At 36.2% G+C, this 19,788-nt stretch overlaps 1 protein-coding gene across 11 annotated transcripts in view; it reads left to right on the forward strand.

The window, feature by feature from the left end:
• Positions 1-277: 277 nt before the first annotated feature.
• The window catches only part of kcnt1b (potassium sodium-activated channel subfamily T member 1b), a 57,704-nt gene continuing 38,193 nt past the window's right edge, over positions 278-19,788 (forward strand). For 8 of the 11 annotated variants that reach the window (XR_008906458.1, XR_008906459.1, XR_008906457.1 and 5 more), the window contains exons 1-3: positions 278-634; positions 1,639-1,684; positions 2,309-2,476. Coding sequence is in view for 8 of the 11 variants with exons in the window: in XM_056745409.1 (XP_056601387.1) it covers positions 604-634; positions 1,639-1,684; positions 2,309-2,476 (245 nt within the window). In the remaining 3 variants the exon portion in view is untranslated. Of the gene's footprint in view, positions 635-1,638; positions 1,685-2,308; positions 2,477-14,709; positions 15,035-19,788 lie in introns of those variants that run through there. The other 3 variants (XM_056745408.1, XM_056745410.1, XM_056745413.1) reach the window with 1 other exon arrangement.

Genomic DNA, 19,788 nt, shown 5'->3' on the forward strand with positions numbered 1-19,788 from the left:
CTCTGTGAATTTAATATTTTGTGGTGCATGGCAAAACTCATTATGATACTGTAACAGGCGCAGAGTAAACGTGTCTGTTTCTGCTGCTCCAGGAGATGGCGATGTAAGCTTTGGAAGACAATGTTAGAATGGCTTAGTGGCTTAACCTAACAGATGCAGAGGTGACAGCGTCAGAAATTCAAATCAAATACAGCTTCGTCTCTCCATCTCATCCGGTGCGTAATAGTTGTCGTTTTCTCTGCGCGCGCAACGGTCATGTTGCGCGTCCCGTCTGCGGGTTAACTTCTAGATGGTAAACGTTTGATGGTAAACGTATAATGAGGACAACATATGATTGTGTTTAAAAAATAATCAAGAATATCATCTCGTGGATGCAAAGTTCAATTACGAGCGATAAAACGGGGATGTGTTTGCCATCGCACTCTGTTGTGGGTTTCTCTGAGAGGAGGGTTTTGTCAGGGTCGATATCCGCCCCTTTATCGCAAGTCTCCATGGAGCAGGGAGGCATCGGGAGAACATTTCCATCGAAAGTCCTTCACGGACACTTCACGGAGGTTTTGCGTTAAAGATGCGCTGCGCTCGCAAGCAACGCCGTTATTTACAATGATGGGACCGCGCACCCGATCTCCAGCAGGTAATGTCACGAGTCTTTGGGATTTATGGCACTCCTTTAGGACTTTTTGTGTTTATTTTATTGCTTCGTGAAGATTACTTTGGGTTTGGGCACAATATTCGTATTGAGATCTGGTTCTGAAAAAAAGCAATTATGCAAATACATTAAACCCTGGATTTATTCAGAACTCTTGAATACATTTTTTAAGACGTTAATTTGGTTTTTATTGCATCTTCATTACATCTGTTAAAAAATAACATGCATCAAATACGCACAGTACTGTAACACAACATTTTGACAGGATAATTCACCTGTATGGAAATAATAGAGAAAACACACTGGAGAAAGTGAGGATGTGCAGTTGTTACAATTTCTATTTGATCTGACCCTTGGAACTGGGTTTATTGTAACAGTATGATCATTTAACATACAGGTAAAATATGTTACTATATTAAGCATCATCTATTCCAAGCATTAGTTTGCCTTATTTACCAGTTTTACAGTCTTCAGATTCCAGTTAAAATGTGATTTCTTCTGCTCATGTCTTTTAGTGTTATAATACAAGTTTTGAACCTTCTTAACACATTTTTAAAGTCTGAGCACTGTATTGTTCTTGAGAATACTAATTTTGGTCAGTGAAATTTGTGCACTGTGTTACCCCTTGGCCACTGAAATCACCCTACACCCACTCATGACCGATTTGCACACTAATGCAGTCCCTCACTACTGTCATTACACACTCATGGACATCAGAGAGGACAAACAGAAGCAGAGGGAGAACATTATAGAATACATCGAAATTATAATTATCTATAAGAACGATGACTGATGGAGACTGCAAGATGTTCTAAAAACTAAGTTACAGCTTGTAAAGTATTTTATGAGTTATAAATAATAGATATGATTCTTATGAAAGTGTAAACTTCCCTGGAATAATTGTATGTTGGTAAGACTATATTGGTCTTTATGTATTTGACACACTATTAAGACTCATATTTTCTCCTCATTTCTCTCAAAATTGTCAGAGCCAGGCATGACTCCCTCCCGACGCTCATCCACTGCCGCTGACAGGTAAACCAATTAAAACTTCCACTCTTAGGACTACCTTTGGAAGAGAGAGAGCATGATATTTTTATTATTATTTGGACTATAACAATAGGCTTGTATTGGTGGAGTATTGTGCAGTCTGGAAATTGAATTATTGTAATGACGGCATTATATTACTGAAAGTCATTAGGCAAAATGAATGGCCGGATATAATGTTGATTGGCTTCTTTCTGGCATTTCTGAATTCATTTTTTAAGCATTAAAATGGAGGTAAACAGCAATGACACAGGCAGGCTCGCGTGGAACGCGTGTATGCAGAGGAAAAACACTCTTGCTCATTCAGGTTTATTAAATATTTTGGCTAATTTGTAAATTATAAAAAAAGAGTTAAGTAATCTCCCAAATTTGGAGCATATCACAAAAAAGGTTTCTAGGTGTCATCCAGGCCCGGTCATCAGTTCTCCTTGTAAAGCTTGTAAACACAGACCTTGTAATTATACCAGACATGTAAATTATATTCTGCTCCGCACTCCTACAAGTCCATAGCTGTAGTCTGAACACTATTAATGAATCATGCATTGTGTTTTCACATGCATAATGCATTATATATGATTGTAGGTACTTCAAGATGTACCTCTGTTTCTTCAGGTTGCCTACAGAGACGGTTCAGAAGAATAACAGCAGTAATACCGGCGTCATTCTGGACATTTCCACACTGAAAATGGCCGATGTGGACTCCGAGGTCCCTCCTCTACCCCCACGATACCGCTTTAGAGATCTGCTGCTCGGAGATCAGTCGTTTCAGAATGATGACAGGTAACGTTAAGCAACTGTGTTATCCCAATGCAAACTCAACACATTGATATAACCTGTGCTCAGATCTAAACGCTGCTTACAGGGTGTTTAATCCTATTGGTTTTTTAATTTAGAGCTGAAAGATGTACTGCTGGCATTTGCTGTGAAATGTGAAATCCTGGGGCTACTTTTAGCAGATTTGACCTAAATTACTTTCCCGGTTGTAATGTGGTTAGGTTGATTAAAATACAAGGGAATAAGGTCAATTTAGATGAGGCACATTTAGGTGACCCAAGAAAACACTTTACCCAAGAAAGTGTATACTTTAGTTGTTTGAGCAATATCACACAGACATGCTGCTGAGTATCACAGCTGTGCTAAATTTACATCCTCGTGATTGGAAGTGCGCTCTTGCTTTTAAATTCAGATTATACATTTCTGTATGCAACAAAAAAGTTGTAGTAACTTGTTGTTTAGAAAAAGCTTAGTTGTGTATTTTTTATTACAAAAGCATTGCAAAGACTTCAACAGTTCACCCAAATTCAAATCACGTGGATTACTTGTATGATAGATGCATGTGCTTTTTGGAACCATGTCGAATAGAACATGATGATATTTGAAGGAAGGAAGTCATGTATTGTACATCTGGGATGGCATGAGGTGGATGACATGATGAGAGAATTGTCATATTTGGATCGACTGTTTCTTTAAGGCCCTAAAACAAATAAGTGACAAGTAATAAACAGTCATAGTCCTGTTAGAAGAAATATCAGCATTCTGTTAGTGCTGCATATCCAAATTACATTTACATTTAGTCATTAAGCAGACGCTTTTATCCAAAGCGACTTACAAATAAACAATGGAAGCAATTAGAACAACATAAGGACAACAAAAAGCATAAGCGCAGTAAAACTAGTCAGATATATAGCCTACCACAGTAAACAAAGCTAAGATAGTTTTTTTTTAAGGATAGAAAACGCAGAAAAGAGACAAAAGTCAGAACTAATCGGTCAGGTGCTGATGGAAGAGATGAGTTTTCAGCAGAATCTGCTGATCAGCGGGCAGATCATTCCACAACGGTGGAAATTATACCCTTATCTAACCGGTGCTGTATATATACATACGTTGTACCATATATAAAGCGCAGAAAAATAAGAGACCATTCCAAATTTTTATTTAATCAGCATTTCTATATGTATTCTGGTCATTTCAGTCCACTGTCTGAATTTAAACAAAATCGAACCTCAAATACTGCAAAGCATCTTTTCTGTTATTTTGACCTCTTTCTCCCGTTTTCATGTTCTGCAAAACAATGCAAATAGACACAATGTATATATTTTTTTAATTTGAGAGAGATAATTTTAGTTGTTCACAGAATAAAACAAAAATTATAATTTTACCTAAACACATACCTATGAATAATACATTAAAAAAGCAGAAAATAATTTTTATATGCTCTCTTAATTTTTTCTGTGGTTGTATTCTATCTTAATATATTGTGAATATGTAAGTGTGTATTGTGCTTGTGTGAGAATGCCATAAGGTCTGTGTGTTGGGTTTATGGGGAGCTGTCCTTCACTGTAGTGCTGAAGTCGGAGGCTGAAAAGCATTTAAAGGGGTAATTTGACTCGAATATTATTGTTTGGTTTAGATGAAATACAATGTGTATACACGATTTAAGGATAAAAAAGACTGTATTTCCACATACCGTTCATGTTTGTATCTCCATTTTGCTCCACCTCTCTGAAACGTGCTGATATTTTACAAAGCTCATCACTCTGAAAAGCGAGGAGTGCTATGGTTGGCCAGGTCACTAGTGCATAGTGATTGGTCGAATACTGGACGGAAATGTAACGCCTCTTCAAATATTCAGAACATCAGGCTGCGCCGGCGACTGAGATTTACAAGACCGCCCACATTACTTGCGTGTAGATTTGGGCAGGTTTAGTCAAATCACTCCACGAGCTGACGTCAAGTTGTGGGGGTGTGGTTACACGTGGCGTTTCAGGCAGGTCTAAGTGAGCATTCGCTTCTAGATAAAATACATCTTTCACGTGTCTAATACATGCATGGGCAACTTCTAACACACAAAAGACAAAGAAAAACACGTACTTCCGGTGAATGACTCCTTTAAATGATTCCTCTGCCTCTTGCTCAATGACTCAGTCCTTTGTGATGGATTCAAGGCTGTGGCATACAGTCAAGACTGCCTGGGTATTAGAAGGCCATTGTAACTTATGTAAATAGCTGTGGGCTGTTGTCTCAGATCGTGTACACAGAAAAATCGCAAGTGGAATTCAGGTGAACTTTAAAGGTTTGTTTGGGGGATCTTATGCATTTCTAAACTTTGTCTTTGAGTAGGATTTCAATGGTTTCCTAAAAGACTTCTGAAATATATTATCGTTGCATTTAATAGACTTGATTGCTCTCAGTCTTTAAGGCTTGTCTGTGTGTATTCCTTGTGGTCACAGTATCGGTTTTCCCTCTGGTAAGTACTCTATTATCCAGCTGCAGTTATGAAGCCACAAATCATTGATCTGTTTACATGAAATCCATCTGCCTCTGTTTTTATATTGCTCTTTATTGCTTTTGTTGCATAACTCAGTTAGTTGAAGCAGGCAATCACGACGTCTATAATAAGCTACGTTTAAGTGTCAAACGGTGTTCAGGGCAAAAGGTGCACTCTTTTTTGATATGTCCAGTAAGACTTGATGTAATGTATTGTGGAGATTGCAGGTCGTCCTTGAGGCTCACTGCTAACCTGAATTGCTTTTTCTTTTTTCAGTTCAGGCCAGGCCAGTTTAATGAGGACTCTACATTATTTATACTCAATTAATCATAACTAGAGCCCTTTTTTAAATGAAAGCACTGAAAGCTGTTCCGCTAGTGTGCACTGGGAAAGTGGGGTAACCTATGTCACCAATTTATTTAAGTTGTCCTACAGGCGAAGAGAAATGAGACTCCTTATTTACATTCATGCATTTGGTAGACGCTTTTATCCAAAGCGACTTACGTTATACTATACATTTGTTTCTAAGTATGTGCATTACTTGGGATAGAACCCATGACCATGGCGTTGCTATAGCGCCATGCTCTAAGCAGTGAGCTGCAGAAAAAAAATTGCAGGATCTTCAATCATTGAAAATGAAAAGAAAATGACTTTAACACAGGACCATGAACTTCTCTCTAAAAGCATTTACGCAACATCATTCTAAAATTCGATATTTTTATGCATATTAGACATATTTCTATAAACAAGTCAGAAAAAGCATTTGTTTTTAGAAATCATTTGTTTTTAGATTATGCAAATGCACTGAATCATCATTGCATTATAAGTATTTAAATGAACATTTCTTAACAGAGTGCCGAAGGGAAAAGGTAATTTTGTACGTATGTTTGTACAACACGAAACTTAGCGCCGCACTGGTTCCCTCGAGCTTTAGCGACGGCATAGTCGTCAGACTTATTTCCGTTTATGTGTTTTGTCGTAACGAAGTGCTCAGCAATGTAAAGAGGATCTCATATCGTTTATACATTACTTTACTCTTTTTAACCTAAAAACACCCATATTTCCTGGCCAAAAATCCCCCAAAACTCTGCCTTTTCCTATAAAGTGTTACACGACTGGAAATTACTCTGCCGACTCTGGCGTTCCAAAAGCTCACTGGTGCCATCTTGTGCAACTCAAATTACTCCATAACTTAATTCCCAAATTACCATCAGCATTTTTTGAGATTTGTACCCATTTTACATTAAGGTGTTTGTGAGATTTTAATGGGTTATGATGTTCAATGTCCCCCGACAATGACTGTAGTCAATTTCAGCAACTTGTTAGCAACCAAGCTTTAAAAATCACGTTATTACTGGTGAGTTTTATGTCGTAGAACAAAACGTGAAAATATTTAGAGGTTTTGTTAACCACAGACCTTATTTCAGACATTCAACCAAAAACCCATTCAAGAAACCCATTGACTTTGGTGCGATGGAACCCGAAGTGCTAAAATGCTAATTCACTTCCGAGTTTTTGCATGCGAGAAACATCGTCATCCCTGCGGTACTCTATTATATTTAAAAATGTAACATTTATTTTACTTTATTGAGTAATTTATTGCTAATCTCAATGTTTTTTTAGTAAATATAAATTCACATGTCAAATTTTGCTCAGTTTGCTATAGATTTAGTTGGGCAACCAACAGCACATCTTAACCCAAACCATTGCTCTGCTCTGTTGTCTTCCTTTTGCAACCATTTCCTCTTGTGTATTCCTAGTGTTTGGGGGATATATTGGGTACGCTGTGCTTCACGGCGCACAGGCTGTCAGTATGACAGCACGGTTTGGTACCGATCGCAGTGATTATAAGAGATTACAGGATGTGTGTGTGTTCGAGTCAGAGGCTAATGCCTTCATGTGGGGGCGAAGATGGGAATCTCCACACGGCGCTGTCATTTCAATTATGATTTTTTTATGTGTGTGCGAGAGCGTGCCTGTGTTCTCTGTTTGTGTGTACGTGCATGCTAGTGTGCCCTTGTGATTATCTGTAAGGCCTTTCGGTCTAAATTGCTTCAGCGTTCTATGTTTATGAGTGTATATATGTAACTATCTGTGTGGGAGTTGGAGGGAATCATGGGACATTTTCTCATGCCAAAATGACAATAGAAGAGCAGATGTTTTATGAGCTTTCCAGGCATTGCTAGATGACTTTGCTCCAGATGGTAAATAATACTGTAGTTTTTTGGTGACGTCAGGGTTTGTCCTTTTCAACACCAGCAAAATGTACTATTCCAGTATAGAATAACATTCTGGGTATAAACATCTAGTTTCATACTGTAAAAGAAATAGTTCACACTGAAATGAAAAGTATGTTACCATTTGCTCAACCTCATAATGTTTCCCAAACCAGAACTTACTTTCTTTTTCGAAGCGGACAAAGATATATGCTGAAAAATGGACTTGTCATTTTTAGTAAATGGGGATCAGGATATGACTTACGAACTGTGGTTTATGTCTTCTAAAGTAGCCTTGTGTGAAGAACTGGAGGAAATATACTGTAAGTGAACTGTAGTTTTTTTACAGCAACCACTGATATGTTGTTGAGGGAATTAGTCATTTCTAACAAAGAAACTGTTTGACGTTTCATTTATTATGCTGTTTTAATTGATAATTTCCCTTAAAAAAAATAAGCTGCAGGGCACTAATTGTCATTATCATTAGGTCATCAATGAAGCAAAAAGACCACCCAATAAATAACAACAGAAATGATAACAACTGTGTATAATAAAGCCAGCAAACAGCAAAACAGAAAGCCTTTTAAAGTAACTATAAAAACAATATACATTCAGTCATGCCACAAAACATTCTGGGAATTTACAAAACCGTAATAAATCAGAGATATTGTTTGTAATATGTTGACATTTAAAGTAACTTTTAAGGTACATTTTATCTAGTATGTGTGATCCTTAGGATTTGTTCCCATGATCTTTGTACTACAAAACGCTAAAATCTTCCCATATAGACTTATTTCACTTACATATTTGGTCTGGAACGCACATAAGCACACTGTAAAAAAATCCAACTTGCAACATCTTCTCCCTACGAAGTAAAGGAGTTTATAAAAAAAGTAACTTGAACATAGCATTTTTAGTTAAAGGATTCAAATTATTATTTTACATATACTGAACAAATTAGCCTAAACATGTTTTAAACAAGATTATTTTGTTGACTGGACTTAGTCTGTCAAGTTTTTGGCCAAAATGCGTCAGAAAGTTTGCTCAACTTACAAAACAGTAAATTCTGAACAAGCAATATTGCAAGAGTTGTAAAGTTCCCAAGATGCATTGCAGCATGTTCAAATCTGTGTTTATTATTAGTTTTTCTTTTAAAGAAGTTTTAGTTCTTGCTGGGCTAATATATGCTTTAATATATTATATTTATATTAATCGTTGTTAATGTTTGTTATCTGTTGAGTTTAGAGTTCCTTTAATGAATGATGGTTTTTGATCGTTACCATGGTTGAGATTTGTGTGTTCAATGTTGAGGTGCATCATGACAAAAGGGTAAAGGCGAAATGTAAACACTCAACACAAACTGTTTAAACGGTTATTTGATCAAAGTTTGGGTCTGTTTGAGGCCGAAAACATTTACAATTGTAGTAAAAGACAAATACATTTGTTTATTTTTATTTTTAAAAGTACTTAAAGAGTACATGAAATATTTTGCTAATATTTTTCATCCACAGAACAGAAATATATGAATTGCTTGAAGAACAGTTATTGGTGTGACAATACTATCTTTAATAGAAAAAAATAGACAATCAGCATTTAATTAACAAACAAATTTAAGTTGTCTAAACAAAGTATCATTACTTTGAAGAATTGAATAATATACGTTGAGTCAACACAAAAGTCAGGTTGCCTCAATTTTTACGTTGTCTCAATTATGTTTTTTTACAGTGCAATGATGCAGTTATTTGTTGCTCGACCAATCAAATTCAAGGACCTGGTTGTATAATGGTCAATAAGAATGTCAATCAGGCGGTATAAATGTATTGTTGTGTAACATCGGTATTTGATATATCATATGTAGGGTCTGGAGGTGTTTAAATAATCTCGGCCCTACTGCGTCAATGTGGAGGCGTTTTTCAAGTGTGCTAATACGCCACACTAGTGATTGAAAGGTAAAGGAGCTTTCCGGGCAGTTCTTCAGCTGTTTCTCCTGTGATGCAGTCTAGACTAAAGGCCAAAGCGGCCTATGTATCACAGTGAGTGGGAGTGATCTATTTATCATAAGAATATCCATCGCTCGCACTACAACAGCCACTGGCTGCATCGAACTGTGTTCAGTGAAGTTTCTGCCTTTTGTAAATCACAATCTGAATTTGCTATTCAAGTTTGCTTTGTGTGTCCTGGGTGTGGGACATTGAGCTACACTTCGCTGCTTGGCTCCATTGCTAAAAAAAATTCAGACATGTTGAGAACTGAGTAATTTCCTACATTAACATGATGTTTTTAGAATTTTACTGTGAAATCAGTGCAGACTGAGGTATAAAATCATGTTAATGTGTATTGTGAGATATTGAGTCGTTTTTGTTTATTGTCACATTTATGAGGTTAAGATTTGTCTTTGTTTAGCTTAAAAGTGAAAATGAAAATGGTGTCATCCTTAACTCACCCTCATGTCATTCCATTCCTGTGTGACTTTCAAAAGGAGATATTTTGAAGAATGATTGTAGCTGAACAACATTGGCCCCATTGACTTCCATTGACACAAAACCACTGAGACATTTCTTAAAATATCTTCTTTTTCATATACAGGTTTTGATTGACATTAGGGTGAAAAAATGATGCAAGAATTTTCGTTTTTTGGGGGGGTGAACTGTCCGTTTAATAATTTTTACTATAGTTGTGCATTTCACAGTTTGTAATAGTCATTTATCATACAGTTATAGATAAAAATATTATAGATGCAATCGTTTCAAAAAGGTTTTCTAAATGATTCATTCCGTTATGCAGAGAACCTCTTACCTAAATGAAAAGATGTTGGCAGGACTGCAAATGCAGCTCCAGGATGCCAGTTAAACAAGTTGATATCGTTAAAGCCCTGGCGGTTGATTTAATAAAGCACACTAATGTAGCGACAGCAGGTGGATATCACAAAATAAACCCAAACCTAATGAAGTATCTTGTATGACACTGACAACCTTCTGACTGCATGTCTACTTGCCACACGAATACGTTATAATATATCGATTTAGACAGTTGCTCAGCCCAAAAAATATGTTATTGCCCTCATGTCATTTCAAACCTGTATCTGCAGAACACGAAAGAAGATATTTTGAAAAAAGTTTGTAAACAAACGACAATGGCCCCCATTGACGTCCATTGAATGGACACAAAATCTCTGAGACATTTCTCAAAATATCTTCTTTTGTGTTACATAGAAGAATGAGTAACATACAGGTTTAAATGACACGAGGGTCCAAAAAAAATGTAAGCAATTGTTATAGAAGAATATCAGACTGCTACATGGAACGATCGACCAATCAGAATCAAGTTTTCCAGCGAGCATAGTAATAAGCTTCTTTAATGAAGGTAGAGAGAGAACATGTGTTTCTGTGTGTGTCACAGTGCTCGGCTGGCGTGAAGAGAGATGTCTCGGGCGCTAGCCAGAAGAGTCAGTGCGGGAGACGTGCTGTTTGGCAGAGGTGGAGATTCAAGTCTCATTAGAGCTCCAGCAATTTCCCCAAGACCATCAAATAAAAGAGCGTCATTTAATCTTATATTACTCTGCCACCTCTTATTACACAGAGATGTGCCTCGATGTTACTGCTCTTTACGTCTGAGTAAAATCTGCTCTCTGTGAATGAGTTTAAATAGGTTCGTCAGATCACATTTCAGTTTTGGAAGAAATAATTAAAGTGGCAGTGTGTCATTTCTGCGCGACTGACCGAAATGCTTATGAGAATAAAGAAATATGAACAAATTGGTAATACATAAGAACCATTAAAACTATAGTAACCACAAATAGGAACAATAGTTTAACCATGTTTTTTTGGGGGGTGGAACTGTGGTTATACAAAAATCTGCCAAAAAAATGTAACTATACTTTTAAGGTAAGCACATCTCTGAAGGACAGCCAGAAAACACCACTAGGTGTCAAGTGTATCGTGGACCATGCAGAGTGATGCTTTTAAAGCAAACAGGAGCATTAAGATTCCGTATCGAACAGGAAGCCACCAGAGATATGCCGAGATTGGGTAATAAAACGTCTCAGGACCCGAGTTCCCATAAAGCAAAGATGGAGGAAGTGTAATTCAAGGGCTGAATGCGCCAGCCAAGACACTGCCATTGAGATGAATACGTATGCTTATGGTTAGCTGACTCCAGGTGGACGAAAAGAGAAATCATATTTTTTATTAACTTATTATGTTTTATACCTCCAGTGTTTACGCTCTTCAAGTAAAGTTTTTTCACAAATGATATATACTGTAGTTGTCACTGTTTAAGCTGAAAAATGAAAGGTCACAAACTTCATCTTTAACACTGATGTTCTTAAATATCAGGGCATATTTAATATTGGGTATGATTGAGGGATTGCAGATAGGAGTATGTGTACCCATCGCATATCATGACCATGAATAAATAATGTGGTGGTCACCAACTGTGTGTTGTGACCATGACAACTTGTATTTGGGAGACCCCTTTGTGTCCAGTTATCTCAGTTTAAACAGTGCACCTGCCTTGCTTGCTACTTTGAGTTGCAAAGACGCTAATGAATGTGATACCTGGTCTGTCTTGGTTGTGTAAGCGTTCTTTCGCTTAATTTTTTCATCATGTGGAGACAACAGTGCAATATCAGGTCTCTGATTAATTATTCAATCCTCCTCATGAATAATGAGAGCCTGTGAAGGGATTTGCCAATCTCATATGTATTTTTGGAATATTGTGATGATTGCATAGCAATTACTGGCAATCATTACTGCACTAAATAACAAGATGTAATTTCATTCCTGTTTAATATTCACTTATAACTCAGTTTGTATCTTCATTTTCTTTTTGATGTTGTTGAAACGAATTTAATCCCAGAGTATTTGCTCTGATACATTTAAGGTTTTAACATTTTTAATAGAAAATCTTTCTTTCTTTCTTTGACAAAAGACTTTGATTAAATATAATAAAATAAAACAATCCCAGATTTTTAAAAGATAAAAGATTTATTTCTAATAAAATACAAAAAACTTTTTTTTAAATTAATATTATAAATATGTTTAACAAAAATAATGATTTGAAATAATTACTGTTAATGTTTTACCTTTAATTTAAAAATATTTTCGTCCCTTATAAAATTAAATTAAATTAAAAACTCATGCAAAAATAATCAGTTATTGCCGAACTGCTTCATATCTGTTTTTTAAACATAATTTATTTAGGCTTTGTTTGTAACAGATCTGTCAACAGAATGATGCTCAGTTACCCTGTGAACCATGCCATGAAATCTTAGGAATTTCATCCATCAGCGCTTCCTCTTATTTAAATGTGTTGTGTCATTTGTTTTCCAGTTTTCTATCTTTCTTGCCTTTAATGAAAAGCAATAATGCATAGATTGTGTGTCATGCTGAGCAATATTCTGAATCATCCATCTGTAACATTCTCCCTCCAGACCTCAGGACCTCCTGATAGTTCATTATCTTACACAGAGACCATAAAGACTCTTTAAGAAGGCTGTGCATGAAGAGCACAATATTGTGTCTTCTTGAGTTTGCCTTTTATGATGTTATGAAAATGATGTTTGTGGCTGTGCGATATCAGACCAAGCTGTAGAACAGCGTGAGGAGATGTTGTTTTTGCTGGTTGGAGCTCTCATTTGACTGAACCCTGTGGGGCTGTAACACTGATTCATCCGCTGCTGTGGGAATCTGTAGATCTCAGTCCTGTTGTAATGTGTTCTGACAGAATATCATCATCACGCTCGAGACTTCCATCTGCTGTTCTGGATGAGAAAGTGAGGAAGTGATCAGCGGACTGTGTTGCCAGATGCCAAAACTATGGCTTCAGAGATTTTACATTTGTGGTACATTTGTTTGCTCATACGGATCATTTTTGATTTACCAAATATTTTTGTTAGAAATATAGTAAATAATTATAATATATATTATGAGTAAGTAAGCCTAAAATTAAAATGTATTCTTTAAAACAATGTTTTACCTTATCCAAGTTCTGCTTGGAAAAAGTAAAAAAAAAGAAGTATTTTAGATTTTGATGTGTTTGGTGTTTTAAAATAATATAATACATATTTAACAAAACTAATGAATCAGATTTTTTTTGCTGTGAACATTTTACCTTAGATCCAAAAGTAAAAATGGGTTCTTAAAAACATTTTGTTCACTTTATGCAAAAGCTGTAAAAATCTCATATATTTCAAAAACTTACTTACATTTTTATGTTAAACCAAATTGGCTTTACAAGTCTTTTGAATTTAAATATATTTCATATTTTAATGAACTAAGTTTCATTTCAACTTCATTTTTATGTCAGTTTAATATAATTTAAGTTACTTGTAAAACCAATTTAAACTTTAACTCAAGTTTTAAATAGATTTGTTACACTGTCTGTAAGAGTTGTTCTAATTAATTTTTTGTTATTGTAATTAAAGTTTTATAACTGTTTTGAATTGGCTTCTAATGTTACGTTTTTAGTCATGCTCATGTTCATTTTTGTTATGTGCTTTTGTTATTTATTATTTATAATTCTACTATTATATCAGTTTTATTCAATTTATTTTATGTCAATTTTTTATTTCCTTTTTAATTTTTTTAATTAGTAGTGTAGGCTGCAGCTCCTCTGCAGGCCACAGGATGTCACTGTGATGTTTCACTGGTGGAATCTCCTGTCTGCACTTCTCATAATCTAATGTTACATAACAGTCATCACAGTGAGCAGAGATGTGCTAGTGCACTTCAGTGCAGACAGGGGGCTGTACTCCACATCTGTGAACATTTAAAGACTCACTGCTGTACTGTGTGTTTCTTGTTTACATGTTTTGTTGTAATTTACATACATTTCTGAAGGTGTGGGCATTTGAATAGCCTGCTAGCAAACAGTGGACAATTCCTGGACTATTGACATAACGAATGTCATAGTAAATCCCACAATATACTGCAATGCAAATCACTATTGAGTAAGTGAAAAATCTATAGTATTAACAGGATAATTTCCTCCTCTATCTGACATGCCTCATTGACTTAGTTTAAATGTGGCCTGTAGGCTTATATCTGATTCATCTACAGCATTGCTTGAAACTGGCAAGTAATATTACGTTTAATATCATGAATAGTTAATGCGTATTTTTCTCTTTACTTTACAACTCGTCCTGCACTGGACATAGATTTGTAAGAAGAGGACTGCTATTACTTTTCTAAGAAAATGAAGTTGTGATTGTTACCTGTGTATATATGAAATACTTAAGTTATTGGAGGGACCCAAGACATGCATTAAAATGATACAAAAATGGGTCTTTTAACTTGAACCAGTTAGAAACCCATATGCGTAATGGTAAAAAGGGTGGTGTGTTTATTGAAATTCACAATACTGTACAATCCATTACCTCCACCTTTCATCTATGCGTTTATTCTTTTAACAGGCTGTTTAATTGAATAACATTAAAAGCGCGTGTAAGCTCGATCTTGGTTTTGATGTGGTAATGCGCTTCGTGCGCGCAGGATCACGTCTTGCGCAGTTGAGACTGTAGGGTGGAGAATCGTATCGAGACTCAACGCGCCTCGTTGTGTCAGTCGTGAGTCTCAACCACCTGCGTCGTGCCCGCGTCAAGAGCCAAGGTCCAGCAGCAGGTGCACTACGCGGACGCGACGCGCGGTAAAAAAGTGAACCATGGGCTCGCGTTGACAGCGCTTGTGCGTAACTTGTAACCCTGTGGAGAATGGCCGGTGCCAAAAGAACCGAATCGCCGTCCGAAATCGACCCTGACGTGAAGACCGAAGCGAGGAAATCCTTCGAGCACATATGGCTTAATACGGCGGTCCCGGATCGGACGATGGGTTCGTTTGAGAGCGATGCTGGGCAAAGGTACCGCAGTCCCGTTTCAAGCAGCATGTGTGAACACTGTTTGATAACAAAACTGCAGCATCCTCCAGCACGCGCCTCACAGGGACGTGCCGACTGTCGATTTACTATTGATGAGAGCATCAGTAAACCATATAATGTAGTTTTTGGAGCATGCATGTGAAAGGTGAGAGGGTTTTTAAGCATTCATGAAGTGAGACATTTGTGAGCATGCATGTGAGGAGAGAGATTTCGGAGCACTGATGCGAAAAGTGAGTGCAGAATTTGGAGCATGCATGTGTGAGGTGAGAGATTTTGTTGAAGGCATGTTGTGTGAATTACATCAACGCTCTTGTTTTTCCCTCATGGCTTTGATAGTTTACATCATATAAATGCAATCTTATATGGCAATAACAGGAAATACACATACATCCGTCTCTCTCCCGCATGTGAATTCAATCAGATTACAGTAGTACAGCTTGTGGTTACTGTATATGTCTCTGCCACAAAGGTTACAAAAAGTCACGTGAAGCGTTTATAATTTAATAGGGCTGAATGGAGGATGCTGCAGTTCTCTTAAGTCTTTTACCTCTGCTTATCCCATCATCTAAAAAGCTCTTTATCATATTAATGCATGAAACATGGGTTTACTTGTATAGATCATTGATTTTACGTTGCATTCTAATGCAAACTTCCGGTGTTCAGTTTTAAGAACAATTCAGACCAGTGGTAACCTCTGCTGATTTAATGTATTTGACAGTCAAATGTGCAAATCACTTTGAGATTTTATAAACAAATGACTTGCCTTTGGATATTTGAGAACGAATAAACAAGCAAAGAAGTGTGTTTTCGTTTTGCCATTGCTCTGTGTGGCCCTTCATATTATACATATCATGTACATTTACATTGTCATTTAGCAGATGCTTTTATCCTAAGCGACTTACAAAAGGGGTAAACAATGGAAGCAATTTGTACATCAAATCTCATTTTCAAGTATTGCATATTAGGTCTAGCAGTGGTTGAACTTTCTTCGAAATGCTGACATAATTAAATAAATTTGATCTTATGATCTTATAATGTTAATACAAGGATAAAGTAAACCTTAGCTGGGCACACTTTTGAGGCTGTAAAACTCTTAGGAGGACTTATTATTCAAACAGAATAAATTATTACATCAGATTATGTGCCAATCGCTATCAGTTACATGAAATATGTATGTGCGCCTATTTATTATTGTTTGGCAAAGCCGATTAATCATTTACAATAATATCCTTTATTCTCAGTCCACACCCAGCGCTCATCTCACTCGAGAGATTTGAACGGAGACTCCACAGGTCTAATGCAGCATTCTCGCTCGGATATCTGTGTACTCACTGATGTCCTCAAATGCAATCCACTCCAACTGCTCATTCAAGCTATTGTGATTGTGATAATAGTGCACAAAGATATTTGTGTTCACAGCTGAACTGGTCATACATTAAGAGCTCAGGGAGAGCTGTGCAGAGTTTGAATAGTGTACAAATAATCCAAACATTTTTAAAACATTTGTTTTCTTATACTTGGGTGAATAATGTCATTTTGTGATTGGAGCATATTGTTTGAAATTGAAATGAGAACAAGCGCTAGTTAAAAATACGGTGGGTTATTGATAAATTCAGATTTGCTGTGTGTCACAATATTGCATAACCATGATATTAAAAGCCATGATTATCGATACCGTGGCAATTACACATTTGGTAATATCGTAAATAATTCAGCTTAAAGAGCCACAATGGTTACAGATTGTCTCTCTGATTCTTATACTTAAAATTTAAGTGTCAGTTGTTGTCCTAAAAAGAGAAAACAAAAAATAAACAAAATTAAAGATAATTGACGGAATATCTGGGAAAATATGGCTACTGGGGAATTTGGCCATGATAACTGGCAGTCTGATATCGTGACAGCCCTTCTTCATATCTCATTGGTTCTTTCATATATTGTGATGAAACATGCATATGATAACTGTTAACATAATTTTACTTTTTCTGTTATTATTTACAGATTTTCCACCTAAAATGACCCCCCCTGGAATTTTACTGGGGTTTTTTGTTTAAAAAAAAACAGAGAGATTGGTGATTAGTCTTGGTCATAAAACAACATTGTAAAGGGATTATTCAGGTCCTTCTTTGTATGTGAATGTTTGAAAAAGTCCTCGATATTTTTAACACGGGTATATAATTGGTCCCTATAGTGTTGCTTTCAACCCCGTTATTATCTATGATTGGAGCGTTAAAGTATTATTCTAAATATAAATATTATTTTTAAATATAATTCAACCAAATGTAATATCACATCCCTCACATTTGTTGACAAATTTTACTCAAAACACTGTCTTTTTGTTAGAAAATAAATATTACAGCCTGTTAAGGCAAAATGTCATTGGAAATATTTAACATACAGCATCGATTGAACAAATGTATAATTTATCTTTTGTTTCCTGATGAAATGTGAGTTAAAAGATCTAAAACAAAATTCCCCCTAGAATGGTGTAGAAAAGGTATACGGCAACATGTGAAAAATGTATCTAAAGTCGATGCCCAAGTGAAAAATGTATCTAAAATCGTCACACAAACAACATGACTGGTTGCATAACATTTTGACAAATTGTCTAATATGTCAAACATCCCATAAATATTTGGTTTGTGTAATGCTTTTAGCAGTAACAGTCTTGGGGCCCTATCATACACTCGGCACAAGTGTTCTTCGCTAGATTCAGACCGACGCCGTGTTTATTTTCACATCATGCGCCACGTTGTTTAAATAGCAAATGCATTTGCGCCCATGGGCCTGCTGGTCTGAAAACGAGGTCTGTTCAGGCGCATTGTTGGTGCATTGCTATTTTGAGGCAACAATAAAAATGCAAAAATATTGATTTATTTATTTCAAGAGGGCGTTTGTATAGCAGCACACAATAATGCCAAATATAAAAATGTAAAAGATTATTATTTTGGACATAAATATAAAAATTCGGCTTGACCTGTAGATGGTCTGCTCACGCGCTTAACCTCTCGCATTTCCTCTCTGGAGAAGCGTCCAGTCTTTGCTCTTGCAAATTCCGTTGAGTAAATGTCAAATCCCCCACGTTAAAGTACCAAAAGTGGACTCGGACACGCGCTGGGTGCACTTGTGCCTTGCAGTTTGGACCATGCGCACAGATTGGTAACATAGCGCCCTTAATAATAAAAGTGCCAGAAGGTTCTTCACAGCAATGCTATAGAAGATCCAGTTTTGGTACCTCAAAGAACCATATAGTCAAAGGTTCTTTAAAGAACCATCTCTTTCTTATCTTTTATAATCTGAAGAACCTTTTTCGCCACAAAGCATCTTTTCGCATCTTCATGGAACCATTTCGACAAAGAAGGTTTTTCTATGGCATCGAATAACATTTTGAATCACCTTTCTTTGTTAAGAGTGTAGTCTTTAGTTTGGTATTCGGAAGGTTCTCGACTAGAAAGTGTGCGTTTTATTTCAAAAGGATTTTTAAAAACAGGAACTGTACCTTTGCTTATGCCTGACGTAGAAGATTCCTTTTTATAAATTGCCACCTGTGATTTCACGATTTTAAAGTCCTTTGAGGGAGGGAGGAGAGATGGAGAAAATCACCTTATGAGATGAGTCGTGTTAGAAAGTTTTATAATTGTAACCGGTTCCATAAATCCTTGCCACGCTGTCAGCATTTGTGCTTCATTGTTCTGGATTGACATTGATACATCAATTATAAATTATCTCTATTTGACTAACTGACAATTGATGAACTGAGTAAACCGTTTCATGCAAATGAATCATCCATGAGCTCTTAATGAGTAATATTAAAGCACCTTGAAACAAAACATGATTGACACACTATTAAAATGCACACAGATCTTGTGGAGATCATGAGAGATCGGTGTTTGGCACTTTCTCTCAGAATCTAGTTATAGCTCCTCACGGTCAGGGCGAGATGGTTGTGAGACACTGTGAGATCTTATGCTGCAGTGCAGACGTTTGTATTCTACAGTATGTAGGTGTAGAATTAGACTGAAGGAAACATGCAGCATGTCTCAACAGCCTGAGTGAAATCAGGACACAGCTAAACACCAGATTCTTTAGAAGACTTACAGCAAGACTTACAATGTTCTAATTTTTGGGATTACATAAATATAATAATTTTAAAATAAAGCAATAAGCCCCAAGCAGCCATGGTTTACTTTGATTTTATAACAGCTAAGGTGCGAAGCGGAGTGCCTCAAACTCCCTCATAGCTGTTAGAAAATCACTGCAAACCAAGTGAACCAAGACCACAGTCATACTTATGTAATGGGGTTAATTGGATGTTTTTGGGAGTTTTTCAGCGGCTCTGAATACTGCACAACCAATCAGATCTAAAAAAACAGAACAAACTGTTTTATAATTGATCATTTTGCGTAAAATGTGTTTTATAAATCAACAACTATATTGTACATCTAACTATGTACACATCCGCAAGTAAATGACATTAAAAACAATTAAATGACATTACCTAGCTAGTTAAAAGTATGACTAGTCAGTGTAATTTTGGGTTACGAGTAAAAGAACCGCGACTTGGCTAAACTTTAATACGACAAAGTTACATGACCCATTCAACAAATTGTTTATTTTGTGAAATTAACATATACATTTCGACAAATTGCTTATTTAATACGATTATTTTACAATAAAATATTACTATAAAGTAATATTAATATAGATTAAATACAATATAAATAAAAATATTGTTAGCC

This window comes from Triplophysa dalaica, chromosome 4 (genome assembly GCF_015846415.1).
Source record: "Triplophysa dalaica isolate WHDGS20190420 chromosome 4, ASM1584641v1, whole genome shotgun sequence".
Classification (NCBI taxonomy): domain Eukaryota; kingdom Metazoa; phylum Chordata; class Actinopteri; order Cypriniformes; family Nemacheilidae; genus Triplophysa; species Triplophysa dalaica.